This window comes from Gymnogyps californianus, unplaced genomic scaffold (genome assembly GCF_018139145.2).
Source record: "Gymnogyps californianus isolate 813 unplaced genomic scaffold, ASM1813914v2 HiC_scaffold_51, whole genome shotgun sequence".
NCBI classification, from domain to species: Eukaryota; Metazoa; Chordata; class Aves; order Accipitriformes; family Cathartidae; genus Gymnogyps; species Gymnogyps californianus.
This window is the reverse complement of record NW_026114411.1, coordinates 325,678-345,384: the sequence shown is the minus strand read 5'-3', so window position 1 is coordinate 345,384 and position 19,707 is coordinate 325,678. Positions and strand designations below refer to the sequence as shown.

At 39.1% G+C, this 19,707-nt stretch overlaps 1 protein-coding gene across 1 annotated transcript; it reads left to right on the top strand.

The window, feature by feature from the left end:
• The first annotated feature begins 1,836 nt into the window (after nucleotides 1-1,836).
• LOC127028959 (neurolysin, mitochondrial-like) lies at nucleotides 1,837-19,400 on the top strand. Its single transcript, XM_050914637.1, is given in 8 exon segments — nucleotides 1,837-1,909; nucleotides 5,337-5,485; nucleotides 11,473-11,662; nucleotides 12,701-12,720; nucleotides 14,513-14,700; nucleotides 16,068-16,222; nucleotides 16,716-16,852; nucleotides 19,266-19,400. Coding segments are annotated over 8 exon segments (1,047 nt in total).
• Nucleotides 19,401-19,707: the final 307 nt, after the last annotated feature.

The window sequence follows — 19,707 nt, the reverse complement described above, 5'->3', positions numbered from 1 at the left end:
TTTTACTCCTTCAATGCAAGCTGTCTTTTAATTACTATCAAATTATCATCTCCCTCAGCCACTACTTCATATATAACTGAGCTGTTACTGTATTCTCCAGATGGACATCTTGTTGACTATGTAGGTTTCTATTAGCCCCACTTCAGTGTGGTGGGTTGACCCTGGCTGGATGCCAGGTGCCCACCAAAGCCGCTCTATCACTCCCCCTCCTCAACTGGACAGGGGAGAGAAAATATAACGAAAGGCTCGTGGGTCGAGATAAGGACAGTTTAATAAAGCAAAAGCAAAGGTCGCGCACGAAAGCAAAGGAAAACAAAAGATTTTATTCTCTACTTCCCATCAGCAGGCGATGTCCGGCCACTTCCCGGGAAGCAGGGCTTCAGTACACATAGTGGTTGCTCTGGAAGACAAACATAAATAACGAATGCCCCCCCCAGCTTTTATTGCTGAGCAGATGTCATATGGTATGGAATACCCCTTTGGTCAGTTTGGGTCAGCTGTCCTGGCTCTGTCCCCTCCCAAGATCTTGCCCACCCCCAGCCTACTGGTGAGGGGGGCAATGTTGGAGAGGCAGCCTTGATGCTGTGGGAGCAGTGCTCAGCAGTAGCCAAAACCCTGGTGTGTTATCCACACCTTTCTAGCTACCAATACAGAGCACAGCACTATGAGGGCTGCTGTGGGGAAAGTTAACTCCATCTCAGCCAGACCCAATACATTCAGTCAGTTGCCTGAGTCTGTATCCTTCTCCTTCATACAACCAAGTTGAGTGTTGGTTTGTTGCAGTGGGAGGGTGGAAGCCTGTATTTCTGAAGCCAGTATCTTCTTAACTTGGAGCAATGAATCCAAATATAAGTTACTTTTTTTTTAATATTGTCAAAGAAATTATTGAAAAGGCAGCCATTGCTTGCACAGCACAACTAATATCACTTACGTATGTAAACTTTTCTGCTAGCTAAAGCTGAAATATAGTTGATTTATATAATCAGGATTAATAGTACATAAATTACAGTAAACTTATGTACCTCTTCTGGCAATAGAGTGAAACTGTCTGTATAAAATCTACAACAATTAAAGGACTAAATTTTCAAGTGAGTAACAACTAGAAGTTTTCCCCCCATGGCCGATTATGTGGCAGACATCCTGCATAAATATAAATTGTTATAATGAACGCGACCAAAGTACTTTTTTTTTTGTTGTGTGCATCCTTGCAGTTCTTGGTCTTCATAATCTACAAATCACTATGTGAGTTTTATTCCTTATTTTAAAAATGCAAATACTGTCTGTTTCTGTAGCGTTTCAGTAACTGTAATTCTGTTTTTCTTAGAAGATTGAATGGTAACTTAATCTGTCTATTTTTGTCAATACCAAAGGTTTTATCTCTGTCTGCAAATATATTAGATGGCACTTGGTCATCCTCTAGATGGAAAAGATAGAAGACTGACCTCTGATTTATTTAAAATTAGACTTAATTGATAAGGGTAACAGCTGTGTGTGGTCCTGCTGGACAAGCTATGGCTCTAAAAGGGACTTTGTTCTTGCTTCTAAAAATATTCTGTAATTATTAAAGGTCTGTTGCCTTTTTTTTAATGTTAACTATAAACTACCTCTTGAACTAGAATCTTGCTATGCAAAGATCATTTTTATACTTTCAGGTCCATTGGGCCACTGCATGTGTTGAGAATGACATTAGGAGCAGAAATTGCTAGCCAGCTCAAGGCTTCTTCATACATAGCATCAGGCCAAAACCTTTTGAGATGGGACCTGTCATGAGAGCAAATTCAAACAAGAACAGAAGAACTAATCGGGAAGACAAAGCATGTATATGACAGTGTTGGGATGCCTGATATTGGAGAAGTAACACATGAAAATACTGTATGGGCCTTGGCAGATATAGAAGTGGAATATACAGGTTAGTGTATGTTTTCTGTGATTCTTTCTATAGGGCATTCCATCTGCACATGAAGAAACATTGAGGAAAGATAGTTGTTGCTTACAATTCTGATCCGTGCTATTCTTGTATAGAATGTGTAGAGGTCCTCTGGTCATAGTAATTGTTTGGGACATCTCAGCAATATGTAACATGATCAGCTACAAAGTTCTGTTGCTTCATTCTAGAGACAAAAATAAGGACTAGCCAACCTGTGCTGTCGATATTTTTGACACATGCAGAGAACTGCAGTGGTCACCTGTTTTCTTTTTGCATGTGATGCTCTACACACATTTTCTTTTCCAACTGTGTACAACCACTAGGGGGCAATGTGCAACAGTATAGACTACAGCGTCTGTGGTATGCATATTACATTCAAGCCTGATAAGCAGCACCTTTCTTCAGACACTGTAGAATCTGACTGAGACAAGCAAGTCAAATGGAACAATGGAGAGGTTGATATGCTCTTAGTAGAGAAAAGGTGATGGTTGAGAATGGGGGAATTTTTGAATGCTTTTTTGAAAGAAGACTACTTGCTCATTTTTATATTATGGCCTGCAAAGCCTTGAGGAATCCAAGGGGAGGTATTGGACATGCAGTCACATCTAGATTGTTCTGAATGAATTATCAAGGTATGCCTATATACGGATGGAGTTTAATGGTCAAACACAGGTCATTCAGTTAATTTGTTAATAATTATCACAGAGGAGATGGGAATAATAAAAATGTGTCTGTGGTGGCTTTATTTTGAAAAACCTATCACATGGTAGCTGCATGACTCAAAAAGTAGTCGGTGTAATAAAATATCAAGTTCTCTTAAATCCTCTAAAAAATCTGCAATAGCAACAGAAGTGCTGAATACAGCCACCTTGGCTTGGAGCAAAATCTTCGCCTAGCAAAAGAGAGCAGGCTGCAGCTCAAATGATTGTACTGTAATATTAGTATGTGTGTATTGGGTTTGCATGGCAAGGTTTTGGTAGTGGGGGGGCTACAGGAGTTGCTTCTGTGAGAAGCTGCTAGAAGCTTCCCCTATGTCCGATAGCACCAATGCCAGCCGGCTCCAAGACAGACCTGCCGCTGGCCAAGGCCGAGCCAATCAGTGATGGTGGTAGCGCCTCTGGGATAACATATTTAAGAAGGGGAAAAAGTTACTGCACAGCAGCAATTGCAGCCGGAAGAGAGAGGAGTGAGAATATGTGAGAGGAACAACTCCGCAGACACCAAGGTCAGGGAAGAAGGAGGGGGAGGAGGTGCTCCAGGCGCCAGAGCAGAGATTCCCCTGCAGCCCCTGGTGAAGACCATGGTGAGGCAGGCTGTCCCCCTGCAGCCCATGGAGGTCCACGGTGGAGCAGATATCCACCTGCACCCCGTGGAAGGGACCCATGCTGGAGCAGTTCGTGAAGAACTGCAGTCCATGGGAAGGACTCACATTGGAGAAGTTTGTGGAGGACTGTCCCCTGTGGGAGGGACCCCACGCTGGAGCAGGGGAAGAGTGTGAGGAGTCCTCCCCCTGAGGAGGAAGGAGCGGCAGAGACAATGTGGGATGAACTGACCACAACTCCCATTCCCTGTCCCCCTGCACCACTGTGGGGGAGGAAGTAGAGAAAATCAGGAGTGAAGTTAAGCCCGGGAAGAAGGGAGGGGTGGGGGGAAGGTGTTTTTAAGCTTTGGTTTTATTTCTCATTATCCTGCTCTGATTTGACTGGTAATAAATTAAATTAATTTTTTTTTCCCCGAGTCGAGTCTGTTTTGCCCGTGACGGTAATTGGTGAGTGATCTCCCTGTCCTTATCTCGACCCACGAGCCTTTCGTTATATTTTCTCTCCCCTGTCCAGCTGAGGAGGGGAGTGATAGAGCAGCTTTGGTGGGCACCTGGCATCCAGCCAGGGTCAACCCACCACAATGTGTCTTTCACATTACTTAGAATTACACTTTGGGCACATCCAGTGAATTGACTGGAATTGATGCTAGCAGAAAGACTGAGTAATCTTCATCTGAACAGCTTCCTGTCAGATTCAGTTTTAATTGTACCAATGTATTTGGTACAATTATTGTAAGCTTTTTCACCAAGGCATAAACTCTCTGCTTTAAATTAAATTAGAAGGAAAATCTATTTTTGATTCAGAAAATAGTGGCCATCAGCTTCTCAGCATAGCCACCAAAACTTGCATCTTCCAAGATGTACTTTTTTCTCTACATGCCATTGCAGTAGTGGGTCATATTTAATCTTTTAATGCTTATCTTCAAAGCTGTATGTGAAATTACCATGACTTACCTGTGAAACAGCCCATGGCATATGATAAGGTTGTATTACCAGAGCAATACTTCCATTAGAGCCTTGGATTTGTAAGTCCTGTGTGTCCCTCTCACATGTACGTGAGAGCTACCCCAGTAACTGGAACTCATTATCTGAAAAGACACAGATGACAACAGGCCTTACGTTTCACTTGGAAGCTGCCAAAACTCACTTCATCATTTTGAACTATCTTGGCATGAGGACAGGAGGGGGGGGAAAGTTTCCTATGGACTTCAAGAAGAACCGTATGCCCATATTTGCATTCCAAAGGTTTCTAAAGGGCTGAGAATACCTCAGGGTTTGATAAAACAACTTCAGATTACATAAAATTACAAAGCTTTAAATCATCTGAAGATATTGTTACTCTAAAATGTGCTTTTGGGGAGGGGAGTAAAATTATAATTGGTTTTGAATTAAGTTAATTCAGCTGGTCGTGATGACTCATTTCTATTTTAGCACTTTATTCAATGTCATTATAAAGATGCAATATTCCTTTAATAGCTAAGGATTTACTTAATCTCAAAAGTATATTCTAAAAAAGTAGTATTACTCAGCTCCTGATCTCTAGAAGTTCAGAATATGTAGACAGCATCTTTTGTGGTTGCCTTATTGTTTCTCCTTAAACACAGAAGAGAAGATGGGGATTTGACACTTCTCTCATACCAATGTAGAAATAACTTCAGGACAGATGGGCCTGTTTGAAAGATTCAGAGCTTTTCAATTTAAATACTAACATGGAAACATCTGTGCCAGCTATGAAACAATGTCAGTCTTCACTTACAAATGGTTCATCTTTCAAAAATCATATATCATATTTATACATCTTTCAGTTGACTTCGTAGAAGTATGAAGCTGAGATAATTAGGCTTGGGTAATGGATAGTTTTTGTAAAATGTCTATTTGTTATAATGGTATGCAGTTTTGTCCCTTCACCCATTCATTTTTACATTATCTGTAATCGCTTTATTTGTTTCACGCCTGATCTGAAGTGTCAGGTTGCTTTGGGCACTTGTTTCTTATGTCTTCTATAAATATCAGAAGCGGGGGGAAAGATTCCTTATCCTTAAAGTGTTTCTAGCCTTCTGTGTAAGTGTTCATTGCCTTTTTTAACAGTGGAAAGAAGCATGTTGGATTTTCCCCAGCATGTCTCACCTGACAAAGAAGTACACTTAGCAAGTACAGAAGCTGACAAAAAGCTTTCTAATTTTGATGTGGAGATGAGCATGAGAGAAGATGTATTTCAGAAGGTTGTTTATTTGCAGGTAAATCACAATATCTACATAACTTGTGGAAATGTAGATAAAATTCCAGCAGTGAAAAACTTTTATCTAAAGAAGTTAGTATGCACAGTGCTTTTCAAGATCCCCATCACTGTGTTTTTCTCCTGTGTCCGTACCAGTCAAATCTTTCCAGTGACACACAGCTATACAAACTGAGACTATGGTTCCACAGAGACTTAAGCCAATGTAACTTGGTGCTCCCACTCTTTGCCTCTCATGTCTAGGTGTGTTTCCTTCTCTCTCCATTGCAATAGCTTTGACACTTGTCTAATTTTTCAATGAGCTGGTACAAGGAAGCTAAACCAGCAGAAGGAAACCCATCAGGAAAAATAAAATTAATTGTTTTCTGCTGGCTAAGCTCCCTGAACTGGTTTGCCCAGAGCATCATCAAGTGGAGAGGAAGAAAAGAGGCAATATAACAATGTATTTAGGTTGGCTTATACTGCATTTGAATTTGTGTCCAAAGTTGTGCTTTATTGAAGTTGTTGAGAATTTTAAAGCTGAGTTTTAAGTTATAAAAGTTGTTGAGAACATATAACTGGGAGTGACCTCCGAAATTACCTCTTTTGATCTGCCAATTATAGACAGCTACATTGTATACTCCTCCTTGTATGCTGCTTAAGCCTCAAACAAAATAAAACTAAGTCAAAACATACATTTGCTGTTGAACTAGTTTCTATCCCTTTGTGTTTCTGTTTAGCTTCCCTTCTAATTGAGTACCTACAGGTGTCTTGTATTCTTCATTTGTACTGTTTATTTTGTAGGTCAAACAGGAAGAACATTTGTTTTTGTTCAAATGCATCTAGTGACATTTAGTAATAATTTTCCTGAAGTGTAATTGAAAGATAATACAAGGAAGCTATCATCTAATGTGAACAATTAAAATATATACATTTGTCCATGCTCCAAATGTGAATCTTCCCTTTCAACCCCACTGATTTTTAACCTTCTTGTGATGCTGATAATACATTGGAGCCCTATTTCTTGGAGTCATTGTGCTTTTTGCAGTGTTGGCCAGGAACCAGAATAATATTTGCAGCACCTTATTAAAGTGCCTTCCAATACCATTGTCTTCTATTGCTGTGTTTTCTAGGCACATTTTCAAGTGTTCTCCTCTAGCTGGGTATTGTTGTTTACATGTTTGTGTAGGTATTTAATAGCCCCACTTTGAGGACCTTCTGTTGTGTGTTGGCAGATAGTGCCTTATGTTGATATTTTTTTCCCCTCCCCTGCTCTGTTGCTATTAATCAAATGTTTTGATGCGTATTTTTTATTTGCTATGATTTTTCCCATTCCCCAGTATAGTATACACAGATACATTTAGGGCTAATCTACCATATCTGTATATCTATCTATTTTTAATTTACAGGAATTTCTAATAGTAGCTAGTGAAAACTGATTGCTATTATTCGCTAGTATTACTTTCTTTTAATCTTTTTTTAAAAATCTTTTTCATTTGATGCTTTCCTACTTCATTTTCCTTTGCAGCAATATTTGGCTTTCATAACAGTTAAAATTGTTGCTTAAATCTCCATTTAATTTTAGAGATTTTTCTTGGCTTAACTGCACCATGTAAGCATGTTTTAGTATTAGTTTTCCAGAGATGCGACCTGCACTAAGATCTGAGCATATATCAACTTCATAATAACTATGAAAGTAGCAGCACTTTTTGCTGTAGAACAGATGTGAAATTGCCAATAGTGCCAGACTGATAGAGTCTTGCTATTTCTAAATCACAAATTTCTTGTTAATTTTTGCTAAATTTCTAACACCTTCTCCTGTTAGAAACTTAGTTGAAAAGTCAGGTGCCAGGAGCACATAAAAAAAAGGATTTCCACAAAAAGAAATGTTTTGCTGAAATAATTTTATTAGTTTAAACAAGCCAGTGAAACATTTTGATTAAATTAGGTTTTTCATGGCCTCACTGAGGATTTAATAGTCCAGATATATGAATTCAGTTTCATGATCCTACACAAGGGCCAGGTTAAAACGCAGTGAGGAGAATGAGGCCCCTCACACTCCCATGTTATTTATAATACAGTCAATCCACTAAAAGATGACTAAATCTGCTAGATCTCAGTGACATCCTGAATGTTTTTGCTCCCTTTAATGAGGACTAAACTTTTATAAGTTAACAACTGTTTAGGATTCTTCCTAAATTATGCTTTATTTAAGAACTGTTGATGGTGAAAGATGTGTGAGGTTTTTGTATTAAATTTAAAAAAAACAATTGAAAATAATCTAGTCTGTCTCTTTTCCCCACACATTAGGGGAAAAAGTTCCTGCATAGGTTTATGTTGTTGAATATGCTCCAGATCTTATTCTTTAGAAAACTTTTATTTTGGGGTCTGAAACTTGGAATAAAGGTAGATTTGGTAGTGAAACTATAATTTTAAATTTTATTACTCCTAACATCTGCACATGTTGGCTAGCAGAGGCATGCTTAAGAATGTTGCCAATCTTCTCCACCCACATGCCCTCAAGAAACTCAGTCTGATGTAAACAGCTGCTGCAGTTTTTGTTCACGATATTCTAAGTAGGTGTCCTGGTTTCGGCTGGGACAGAGTTAACTCTCTTCTTAGTAGCTGGTACAGTGCTGTGTTTTGGATTTAGTGTGAGAATGATGTTGATGATAACACCCTGATGTTTTAGTTGTTGCTAAGGAGCGCTTATCTTAAGCCAAGGACTTTTCAGTTTCCCATGCTCTGCCAGCAAGCAGGTGTGCAAGAAGCTGGGAGGGAGCAGAGCCGGGGCAGCTGACCCGAACTAGCCAAAGGGATATTCCATACCATGGAATGTCATGCCCAGTATATAAACAGGGGGGAGTTGGCTGGGAGGGGTGGATCGCTGCTCTGGCATCGGTCAGCAGGTGGTGAGCAATTGCATTGTGCATCACTGAGTTTTTTCTTTTTTTTTCCCCTTCCTTTTTTTGTTATATTCCTTTTCATTACTATTATTATTATTATTATATTTCATTATTATTATTGTTATTATTATATTTTACTTTAGTTATTAAACCGTTCTTATCTCAACCCATGAGTTTTACCTTATTTCCCGATTTTCCCCATCCCCCTGGGAGCAGGGGAGGGGGAGTGAGGGAGCGGCTGCGTGGTGCTTGGCTGCTGGCTGGGGTTAAACCACGACAGTCCTTTTTGGCGCCCAACGTGGGGCTCAAAGAGTTGAGATAACGACAGGTTTGATTGGAATGTGCTAGATCAAATTTATAGCTGTTATTGCTGTTTAGCTATTAGTCAGCAGGCTCCTGTGCTTGCCATGGGGCGTGCTTGCCTCACTGTATGTTAGAGTCTAGTGCTCGTTAGTGGCTGCTTTTTGCTTTCGCTGCTTGCTGTAGTGCTGTAGTGCTTCTCATCTTACTCTGCTGTGCCTGGGAACATTTTGATAACAGCAATGGCCGTGCGCCTGGGCTGGCAGATGGCCAGGGCATCGCTGCTGTTTCTGTGCTGCTGTACTGGAGAGGCTGGAACTCCAGTGTGAGCTCGAGTCGAAGGGACTGTCACCTGTGGATGAGTCCACGCGGGAGCAGGACACCCCGAAGCATCTGTGGCCGTGGATAAGTCCACTCCAGAGCAGGTAAATCTTGAAGCATCTGTGGCTGTGGTTATGTCTGTGCCGTAGCAGGTATACCTCTGAAGGGATTGTGGCCCAAGGTTAAGTCCACGCTGGAGAAGGTACACCTTGAAGCATCTGTGGCTGTGCATGAGGTCATGCTGGAGCACCTCAAAGCGTGTGGCCATGGATAAGCCCATGACAGAGCAGGTACACCCCTGGAGGGACTGCAGCCATGGATAAGGCCACGTTGGAGCAGGTTTACTTCTGAAGGGATTGTGGCTGTGGGTAAGGCCACGCTGGAGCAGGTGTATCTCTGAAGGGATTGTGGCCCATGGATTAGGCCACGCTGGAACAGGTGCACCTCAAAGTGACTGTGGCTGTGGATAAGTCTATGACACAGCAGGTATACCCCTGAAGAGACTGTGGCTCATAGATAAGGCTCCACTTGGAGCAGGTACACCCCTAAGGGACTGCAGTCTGTGGATAAGTCCAAGCCAGAGCAGGGGCAAGGGGAGGAGTTCATTGCAATGTTAAACCCTATAACCTGGCCCAAAGGGACCAGGGGTGGAGATTGTAATGGAAATACCTTTAAATTGTTGTAACCCAGGATTTGAGTTGCATGTTATGGGAATTACTATAGCAGGAACCACCTGAACCAACGGAGGACAAGCCTTACAAGAAGCAGTGCAAGTGCAGCAGCGACCCAACCTGAGCTGGCTTTGGTGTCCAGTGACTCCACGCAACACACCACCTCTCCTGTCCCAACTGACCACCATAACAGATGGAGCCCAAAGTCATGGACTAAATGAACTCAATGGACATTTTGTGGACATTTCACAGACATTTCACAGGGGTGGTCCATAGACTAGGGGAATGATATCTCTGTATTATATCAAAGGATGGGAAGGGGGGGGTGGGTAATGAGGTTGTATTGGATAGTGTGGGACCTGAGCATGACATAAATGGTATGGAATAAGGGGTGGAGAATGTGCTGGTTTTGGCTGGGGTAGAGTTGATTTTCTTCATAGCAGCTAGTATGAGGCTATGTTTTGGATTTGTGCTGGAAACAGGGTTGATAACACAGGGATGTTTTAGCTATTGCTGAGCAGTGCTTACACAGAGTCAAGGCCTTTTCTGCTTCTCACACCACCCCACCAGCAAGTAGGCTGGGGGTACACAAGAAGTTGGGAGGGGACACAGCCAGGACAGCTGACCCCAACTGACCAAAGGGATATTCCATACCATATGATGTCATGCTCAGCATATAAAGCTGGGGGAAGAAGAAGGAAGGGGGGGACGTTTGGAGTGATGGCGTTTGTCTTCCCAAGTAACCATTACGCGTGATGGAGCCCTGCTTTCCTGGAGATGGCTGAACACCTGCCTGCCCATGGGAAGCAGTGAATGAATTCCTTGTTTTGCTTTGCTTGTGTGCGCGGCTTTTGCTTTCCCTATTAAACTGTCTTTATCTCAACCCACGAGTTTTCTTGCTTTTACTCTTCTGATTCTCTTCCCCCATCCCACTGTGGGGGGAGTGAGCAAGCGGCTGCATGGTGCTTAGTTGCCGGCCGGGGTTAAACCACGACAGTAGGTTTTGGTTTTTATTCTGCCTGAAGATTTCTTCATGGAATAGGGTAGCGTGGTTGTCCAAAACAAGTATAGGTATATAAAATAATCAACCATGACCATTCTAAAACTTCTGGAAAGTTCCAAAATTTCCTGTGTATAGTATATTCAAAATTAGCACTTCTGTTGCGGAAGTTGTTCATCAGAGAAACACAGGATGACATAGAGCATCCTGACCAGACTGAAGTTCAGAGATGACCACAGAGCACCCTTGATTCCTGTGCCTGTGAGGGTTTATACAGTTGCTTATCCTTAAAGACCTGACTGGTCTTTTTGAATGTGGATCGTCCTTGACTTAAGCATGTCTGTGATGCAGATAAACTTCACAAAGGCTAATGTTAAGACTAGAAGCTTTTTAACATTGATGTCTCGTAAAGTGTATGGAGAGATGTATAGTCATCAAGAGAAGGATGAAGAACACTAACTTAGTTTTCTCCTCCTTTTTCCCAAAAGAATCTTTCTCTTTCTTAGCTTTAGAAGGAGCCAATATTCACTGGCTTTAAGGGCTTAAAATTAGTGTTTGTGAATTCCCCCCTTCTGCCTAAAATCTTTGCTGGGTTTGGGCCCAGGAGATTTTCAGGAACATGACAGTTCCATTTTTCAAATATGCCTGATGGAGGGGCTGGGAGATCCCTCACGATGCCTAAATAACTCAGTGAGACTTTTCACAATACTCTGTCCTTAACTGTTACTGTAATAAAAGCAGTGTCTTTTTATAGAGATTAGAGTATTCCTTTTTTTTTTCCTTTTAGCCTTTCTATTTCTGAGCCTTGCAGCTCCTTGCAGAGGGAAAGTATGGGCATGCAGCATGCTTTGGTCTCCAACTTGGCTGTCTTCTCTCTGATGGCAGCAGAATGATGTCTGTAGCTGCTCTGGTAACCAACTTCACAAAACCAGCATCAGATTGCCCATTGTTGCTGTGACATGATGAAGTAAAGACTTACTTCCATGAATTTGGTCATGCAGGTACCTGTGATGAGTGAATAGGTGTAAGGTAAAGAAGGTGCTCAGCGGTAGCTTCTGTTACAGCTGTCAGAGGGCTTTTTATTGCTCTTAGTAGCATGCTAGATATTAGAAACAAACAACAAAAAAAGGCTGCTGTCCCCAGGAATGCAAATGATTTGTGAATCCAGATAGTTATGCCCTCACCTCCAGCATTTTGGCATTTAGTACTCTTGAGAGAGATCACTCGATATCAAAAGCATAAAACAGGTCTTGCCTGAGCTATTGTATTTTCTGCTCTCCTATGTGACAGTCTGAGTTCTCCCTGTGACCAGAAAGAACTGAAGCTAGTCTGCTGATTTTGCATCAATATGTCAATAAAGTTATAAAATTCCTGGCTTCATTTTTACTTACATGTAAAATTGATTCTGCCAGATGATAAATTTATTGTTGGCCTAATGAAAATTTTGTTTCAGGGAGAGACACACAAGTCTCAGTATTCATTCACCAAAAAATTCTCATCATTATCCACAAATCCAGACTTTGTGTAGTGCTGCTGTGATCTTCTTTATAAACAAGTACCAAATCATAAAATCAGAGAAATATGACACACATTAGATTTTAATTATTGACCTTGATCCCAGAGACTAGGACTGCAGAATAAAGAAACAGAGACATAGAATTCCATATATTAAATCTAGAATTAAACAAATGTTCAAGCAAACTTCAGAACAAGTAGCTAGACTTGCTTAGATATTTTTGCATCATTTTGAAGGTAGAAATATAATGATGATTTGATCACCTTCACCCTAAGACAGTTGTTTCTGAGCTCAGAAATTGAGAAATAAAACCTGTTCTTTCTTTTCAACTACCTAGAAGATGTTTATAAATGAGACACATTCAGCATTGGTACAAAATTGACCGCAAAATTTTGGTAACCAATGAGGATGTGCCTGGGTGTTGCAGAGCCCCTTCTGGGCAGCCCAGCCAACAACTCCAGTGCTTATGTACTTCTCTACTTAATGTGAAATTGCACACAGGTTGGGGAGGCCTGCTTTCCAGTTGTGTGTCTCACTGCAGAGGTGGTTTCTGTGTGCATAGCTACCATGCTTACTGTTGTTGTATTTTATGTAAATCATTTAATGGACTAATATACACACCTGCAAATAACTTGCCAGTCTCACATAAGAATATCCTGCCCTCTGGGATTTGTGTGTACAAAGCACTATCTCGTTTCATATGATGATTTGTTTAAGCATGTTAAAACTTGACATTTAAAGGGTATGCAGGGATCTGACTGGGTGGGAATCTGTGAGCAGCTGGTAAAGGTCAGCTTTTGGAGACTGATACTCCTTGTAATGTACTGGGGGTCTGCTGGAAAGTGAGATATCGGGGCAGGGAGGGGATCTGTTTATAGTGTTAGGGAAGGAGAGCTATTGAAGTACCTGAACCAAATGTCTTAATATTTTTTTTGTTAGTGTGGTGCAGTTATGTATGGGTAAATGAGGATATCTGGAGGCCAACAAACTCTTGCACTCCTCCTGCCTTTTACTCTAGCCACTTCTATCACCTTTTCTTCCCAGATGATGCTTCCTAGCTTTTCTTCATAGCTGCTATTCAGCAAGTACAGTAAAAAGGGCCAGCCTGTTACAACCATGGATTTGAGTAACCCACAAATGTAAATGAAGGCAAATGTTTTTCTACTTTTCTGCTGTTCTTCTGAAGACAGGAGAGGGAGATATATGCATGTGACACAGCTGTCAGTTCAGTGTATGTCCTGTATTATATATGCGCTTTTTTGTTTTGGTAACCCTGCAAGAAAGTAAGTTCAAAAGCCAGTCCTCCTGTGGGCATCCATTCCCCAATGGAGGATGGAACCCAAGAATATCTACAGCTCTTAGAGAGGGCATTTTGGAAATTGAGAATTCTTTTTTTCTTTTAGCATTTGAAATGTTTTGTTAGAATGTTGCTGAGAAGGGAAGAATAAAAAAACTGGGTTTGCAAGAGGAGGTAGAGTTACTACAAGACAAGTTTAGAGTGAGACCAAATAATTTCTGTTGGTATTTGAACATCTGTCTTTCAAAAGTGGCTTTCTTTTAGAAATATTTTGGTTTTGTAATATATTTTTATGAAGATTTTTAACTGCACGAAACTTTTCTTCAAAATTAGTATCTGTGGGGCTTTTTAAACATGAAGTGATTGATACTAAAGAAAAATAAAATAAAAAGCTCTAATGTGCTTGGCTTTCAGAAGGAAGATTCTTCTATCAGTGACTGAGTATCAGATTTGGAGACCTTTCATGGCTAAAGCTGCTTGGATTCATTTATTTCAGGCTGTGTATTACTGTCTCCAAAAATTGTGCTATATGTTAACCATATGCCTTTTGAATGAAGACAGTTAGGACAAAGCTTAATAGGATAAGTTGGTCAAGTAAAATCTTTGAATCAGTGCAGTAGACCGTAATACAATAAACAATTTTATAAGTGTATAATTGGAGTTTATTTTTTACTTTGGGGTAATATAACAAAATTTTATAACAATTTAAAAATTATATCCTTGTCATAAGACAGCACTGAAACATTCGTATTGCTGTCATAACCTAAAAGGTAAAATCAATAATATTAAGAAAATTGAAGTATTGTTTCCCACCAGTAGAGAATGCAGTAAATAACTACTGAGTAATCTATTTTGTTGCTTGGTAATAGTCTTGTATCTGAATTTTTGCCCTCCTGTCTTTAAAGTGTTTGTTTTTTATTGTTGACCTGTTGAAATTATTCCTTTTGTTGTGATTAACACTGAAATTTTGGCACCTGAAAGTTTCTGCTAGAAATCCCAGCTTCTATTTTCATTTAAAACAATAGTTTTTCCTTTTAGACTGATTTTGCTAGGTTTAGTGGAACTAATGTGGAAACAGACCTTGTAGAGGTACCTTCACAAATGTTTGAGAACTGGATGTGGGAAAAAGAACCACTACAACAACTGTCAAGACATTATAAAGATGAGAGCCATGTTGCAGACACTCTCCTTGAGAAACTTGCTGCCTCTAGACTTGCTAATACAGGGTATCTCTCTCCCCCCTCCCCCCCCAGTATATGTATAAAAATAATCATTTAAAAAATTGGTGAGAAACATTAAAGACAATATCCTCTGTAAAACATAACAAGCCCATTACATTTCTTCTGTGTGTACATTATCACTGTCAGTGCCATCAAGAATTAAGTGAGAGCTTAAAAAAGTTAAGTTCATTGGATTAATAATTCCTGGATTTATTTGCATGGGTACCACCATTAGTAAAGGCTATGATGACAGGTACCACTATTTGTAGGAACAGTAGCAGCTCTGGTTTTCCAGGCTACCCACAGGACTAAAATACCTTTACATTTCTCTCCATGTGACTTTTTTACCCACCAACTTTGCTCATTTAAGATTGGGGGGTGGGGGAAGGTCCTTGGTTTTCTGTTTGGTTGGTTTTTTTCCTGGCAGCCCAAGGCAGGCACTGTGCATGAATACAGTATCAGATGTATTGTCTATATTTGATTTGCACATAACACTTGACAGACATGAAAGCTGTTGGCAAATTTACTAAACGTGCATAACATATCCCAGACAGAAGTGTTGTAGCCCTGCATTGCTCAAACAGCCTCTTAACTTCTCAATCCAGAACTCTAAGTCCATGTTCTCCACCTTCCCAGCAGATACACTGCCTTCCCAAATTAAGGTCCCAGTTCTCTTCTCTTTCCACATCTTGTACCACTTTACATGTATCTCCAAACCAATACTGTAATCTTATGTCATTCCCTATCATCTCATTGTTATTCTGTCACTCTCACCCCTCTGTCCCTGTAATCAGGTCTCCCCCAACATCATGCTCTTACCCATTTATGGTACAATTTGTCATTAATCCACTGCTGTTTATTTCATACTGCTTCCCTATCCTGAACAAGAAGTGCCTGTCCTTCTGGCTTGTACAGACATTGTAGTTGCATAAGCATTTTGTCTGAGTAAAGGTTCATATCTTGTAGCTTCTTCAAAAAAGCAGAGCCTAAAGCAGCAGCAGTTCTTACTGTTCTTTGAAGTGTCTTAGGGTTGATATACTTACCATCCATCATCTGTTCAAGCCCTGAATGAAGTGGTATACTGGAAGTGAAGACAGCTGAGAATATAATTTTAAATACTGAAATTTGCTTTTAAAGTATCTGCTTTAATTTGTTTTTGATCTGTGAGGAAAATAACATTTGAAAAAGATGGAGCTTATAATGGCAATTCCTTTATTAAAAATATACCTCTCAATTTTTTGTAACTGAAGCAATTCAGATGGAAATGACATAACTCCAAGTTTTTTCCATAGTTAAAATTCTAATAATTTAGGATGCATGTTGAGATCTTTGAATGAAAAGTGCTAAAGAAACTCCATCTACTTTGATGCTAGTTATTTGAATGTTCTTATCCAATTAGGCCTTTTAACCCTCCATCAGATTGTTTTGAGCAAGATTGACCAGGCACTCCATATAAAACCATCTGTTGACCCAGCAGGTGAATATGCCAAATACTGTATGGAGATTCTAGGAATTCCTGCGACCCCAGGTATGTCAGTATGAAACTTTTCTACAGCATGTCCAAATGCTTTGATTAAACATGCCTTTCTTTCCCAATAATGCTTGGCATACAAAAAAAAAGAGTTGTTGTTTGTAAAATAATCTACTTTATGAAGCTGAAATAATTACTTTGAAACTTGGGGTGATCTTAATGATCTCTTCTAAAGGAAGATTAAAGTAAATATAAAACTTAACCTTTTGGAGGTTATATTTTAGAGTGACTAGATGAGAATACCACATTAGATGTTCTGTCACATCGGTATTGGATGTGCAACTAGCCTAAAATGGGAAATTGAGTTTCCTTTGTAGTCAACAGAATATGGCCGATACTTTTAGAGGCATACTCAGACCCTTTATGTTAGAAGTTTCAAAGTAGTTGATGCAAATTCCTTATTAATTTCTTCTTAAAGTTGAAGTACTGTATACATCAAAGAAATAACTGCATTTGATTTAAATAAATTAATGTTAATCTACTTTTTAAGGAACAAACATGCCAGCTACTTTTGGACATCTGGCAGGTGTTTATGATGGTCAGTACTATGGATACCTGTGGAGTGAAGTGTTTTCCATGGACATTTTTTATAGCTGCTTTAAGCAAGAAGGAATAATGAATCCAAAGGTAGATGATGAATACTTCTTACTAAAGATTTTTGTTGCACTTTGTCTCTGAAACCATATTTATTACAGTCATGATCCATAGGTGTAACATCTCAAGTACTTTTACTGTACCTGTCAAGTTCAGATCAACAACAAAAAAAAAGGTGTATAAATAACTTAATTACTTTAGAAAATCATCTTAACATTTCCAAGAGCACTTGGATTTTAATACAATTCTTATATAGGGTCATATATTTAATATTATTTTATGACACTTAAGACATTGTGTCGCATTGACTAATGCCTTCCTCTTTAATTTTAGACTGAAAAAACATACTCCTCCATTGCAAGAGCAGATGCATATTCTTCTGCTGTGAAAGCTGTATAATAGTGCTCTGTTTCCATTAATAATACCTCAAGTGTGTGGTATTTTTATGTAGTTATTATTTAGAAAACTGAATTTATTTTGAGCTTCCTTTTTCACAGCACAGCATAACTTGCAATTTTTTTCCTCTTTAGTTTTTTTCCCAAGTGGCTTTTGAAGTTCAAATCATTAACAGGTTCTAGATTTACTGGGCTTTTTTCCCTTGTGTAATTCTTCAGCCTCTTCTGCATCCAGCAGAATTTGTGTATGAGAGGCTTTGAGAATAATTTAATTATGCTAGGAGCAAGTGGATATTTGCTATGTTTCAGCTAAAAGGCAACTAGTGCCTCTTTTAATGTGAACCTTGCTATCCAAGCTAAGAAGTGAGGAAGAAAAGTGATTATTCATGTGTGTGTCTCACTTGTGCTCTTGCACATGTGTGCAGACACACACTTTGCTTGGATGCTGATATAACTCCAGGGGTAACTCTGTGGAGATTTGCCCTCCCTCCTCAGAGCAATGCTATCTTCTCAAATGGGTTCTCTTTCAACTTTTTTTTCTTATTTGCATTCCATGTAAGTGTAATAGAGTTCCACAGGATAGGACAAACAATCTTTTATAAACAAATACTAGACACCAGTATGAATTTTGTAGTTACTCATATTTCATTATATCTAGATTTAGACTAGTATTCAGAACAGCAGGAAAGGAAAATGGTTATGCTATCATGACTAGGGCTTTTAGAAATTTGGCTTACCTCTTCCTGTTAGAATAAAACCTCTCTTCCTGTTTTGAGCAACAGTTATAGAAACTAGTTTCAGAGACTGTATCTATAAAAATTCTTCAGCAAACACTTAACTCTAACTTCGTTAGTTGTCACACTCCTCAATTCTTGCCCATTATCTGAAATTATCTCTGGTCTCCCTAGAACTGAGCAATGTACTGACTCTGGACAGACATCATCAAAGACTCAAGTCTACTCAAATAACACTTTTAAACTAAAAGGAACAATATCTTCATTTGCTGCTAATATTCAGGAAACTGACACAAATAGAGAAATATAAGCAATGCTTCAGTGATTTTTTTTCTATTATTTTTTTTTTCCATTTTAGTTTTTTCCAGCTGTTAATTCAGACAATGCAATTGGTAATGCAATTAAGTCATGGAAGTCCATCAGCTAAAGAAACCTTTGCTTGTTTTTGCAGTACAGCTATCAGGAAGCGGTGTAGTTCTGTAATCTCATAGCTTTGACGTGTGGGGGAAGTATATATGTGTATATACAGTGTCTAAAAGGAAGAACATTGTTTTCTTCAATATTAAAAGTATCTAGGACATCTGCATGCAAAATAGTCATGATAGTCATGTCTCAGAGGCCCAAAATTCTCCAGATATGTTCTTTAAAATATGACCTCTTGTTAAGAAAGTCCTCATTACTTAATATTGTCTCAGAAGTTTGGTTCATTCTTTTTAAAGGAATCCATTCCTTCTAAAGTAATAATGTTTCTTCCTGAAAACAAAGCCTGAATTAAGTCTCCATTACCTTAAGATACTTTAATAGGGGAGTTAGATGTGTTTGTATATATTATATATACTACTATGCATATAATATGTGTATATGTGCCATGTTATTCCTCAGTGCTATATCTATCTCTGAACTATCATCTCTGTTCTCCAAACAGAGATTAAAGAAAGAGAAATCATCAATTAAGAGCAAATGGATGTTAGGTTCCCTTTTCCTGCTAGTCAGTCACGGGGATAATCCATCACTGAAGACTGTGTGTTTGTTATGCATTATAGAATGTCTTCCAGACAAGTTGTGATTGTAACTTCCAAAACAGTGTAAAACCACAAGAAAAAGGATTTCTTAGAGAATGGGTTAAACTTTTGCTGTCTTGAGTTCTTCCAGCAGATCTAAATTATACTTGTGGTATATTCTGATTTGATATTAAGAAAATCTGGAAGGAGAGAAGATGTTTAATCATGCGTAGATTTTTAAATACACATCAAATACAGAAAAGAGGCAGTTTGTAAGATAAGAAATACTAACATATTCTGCTTTACCTTTTATCAGGCTGGAATGAAATACAGAAACCTCATTTTGAAACCTGGAGGATCTTTGGATGGGATGGATATGCTTCAGAATTTCTTGGAGCGTAAACCAAGCCAGAGAGCTTTCCTATTGAGTAAGGGATTATGTGTTCAGTAAGATTATGGTTCCTTTGTAATGGCATATAAGTATGGAATAAGCTGGAAATGTCAGTGTATTTCACATCTTAACTATGTATCATTCTAGGGAAATTGGGTCAATTTTTGATGATTTTTTAAATTGCATAAGTAAAAATGTGATTTTTAAATTGCATAGGACTACAACATTGAACACAGGAAAAAATTCTGAGAGGTGCAGAAGCTGAGAAATTTGGATGGTAATTTCTTTGAATTTTTATGAGATAATACTAATCAGTATGGGGAGTTGATGCCTTGTTTATCTTTTAATAGATGCACTTAAACTATGT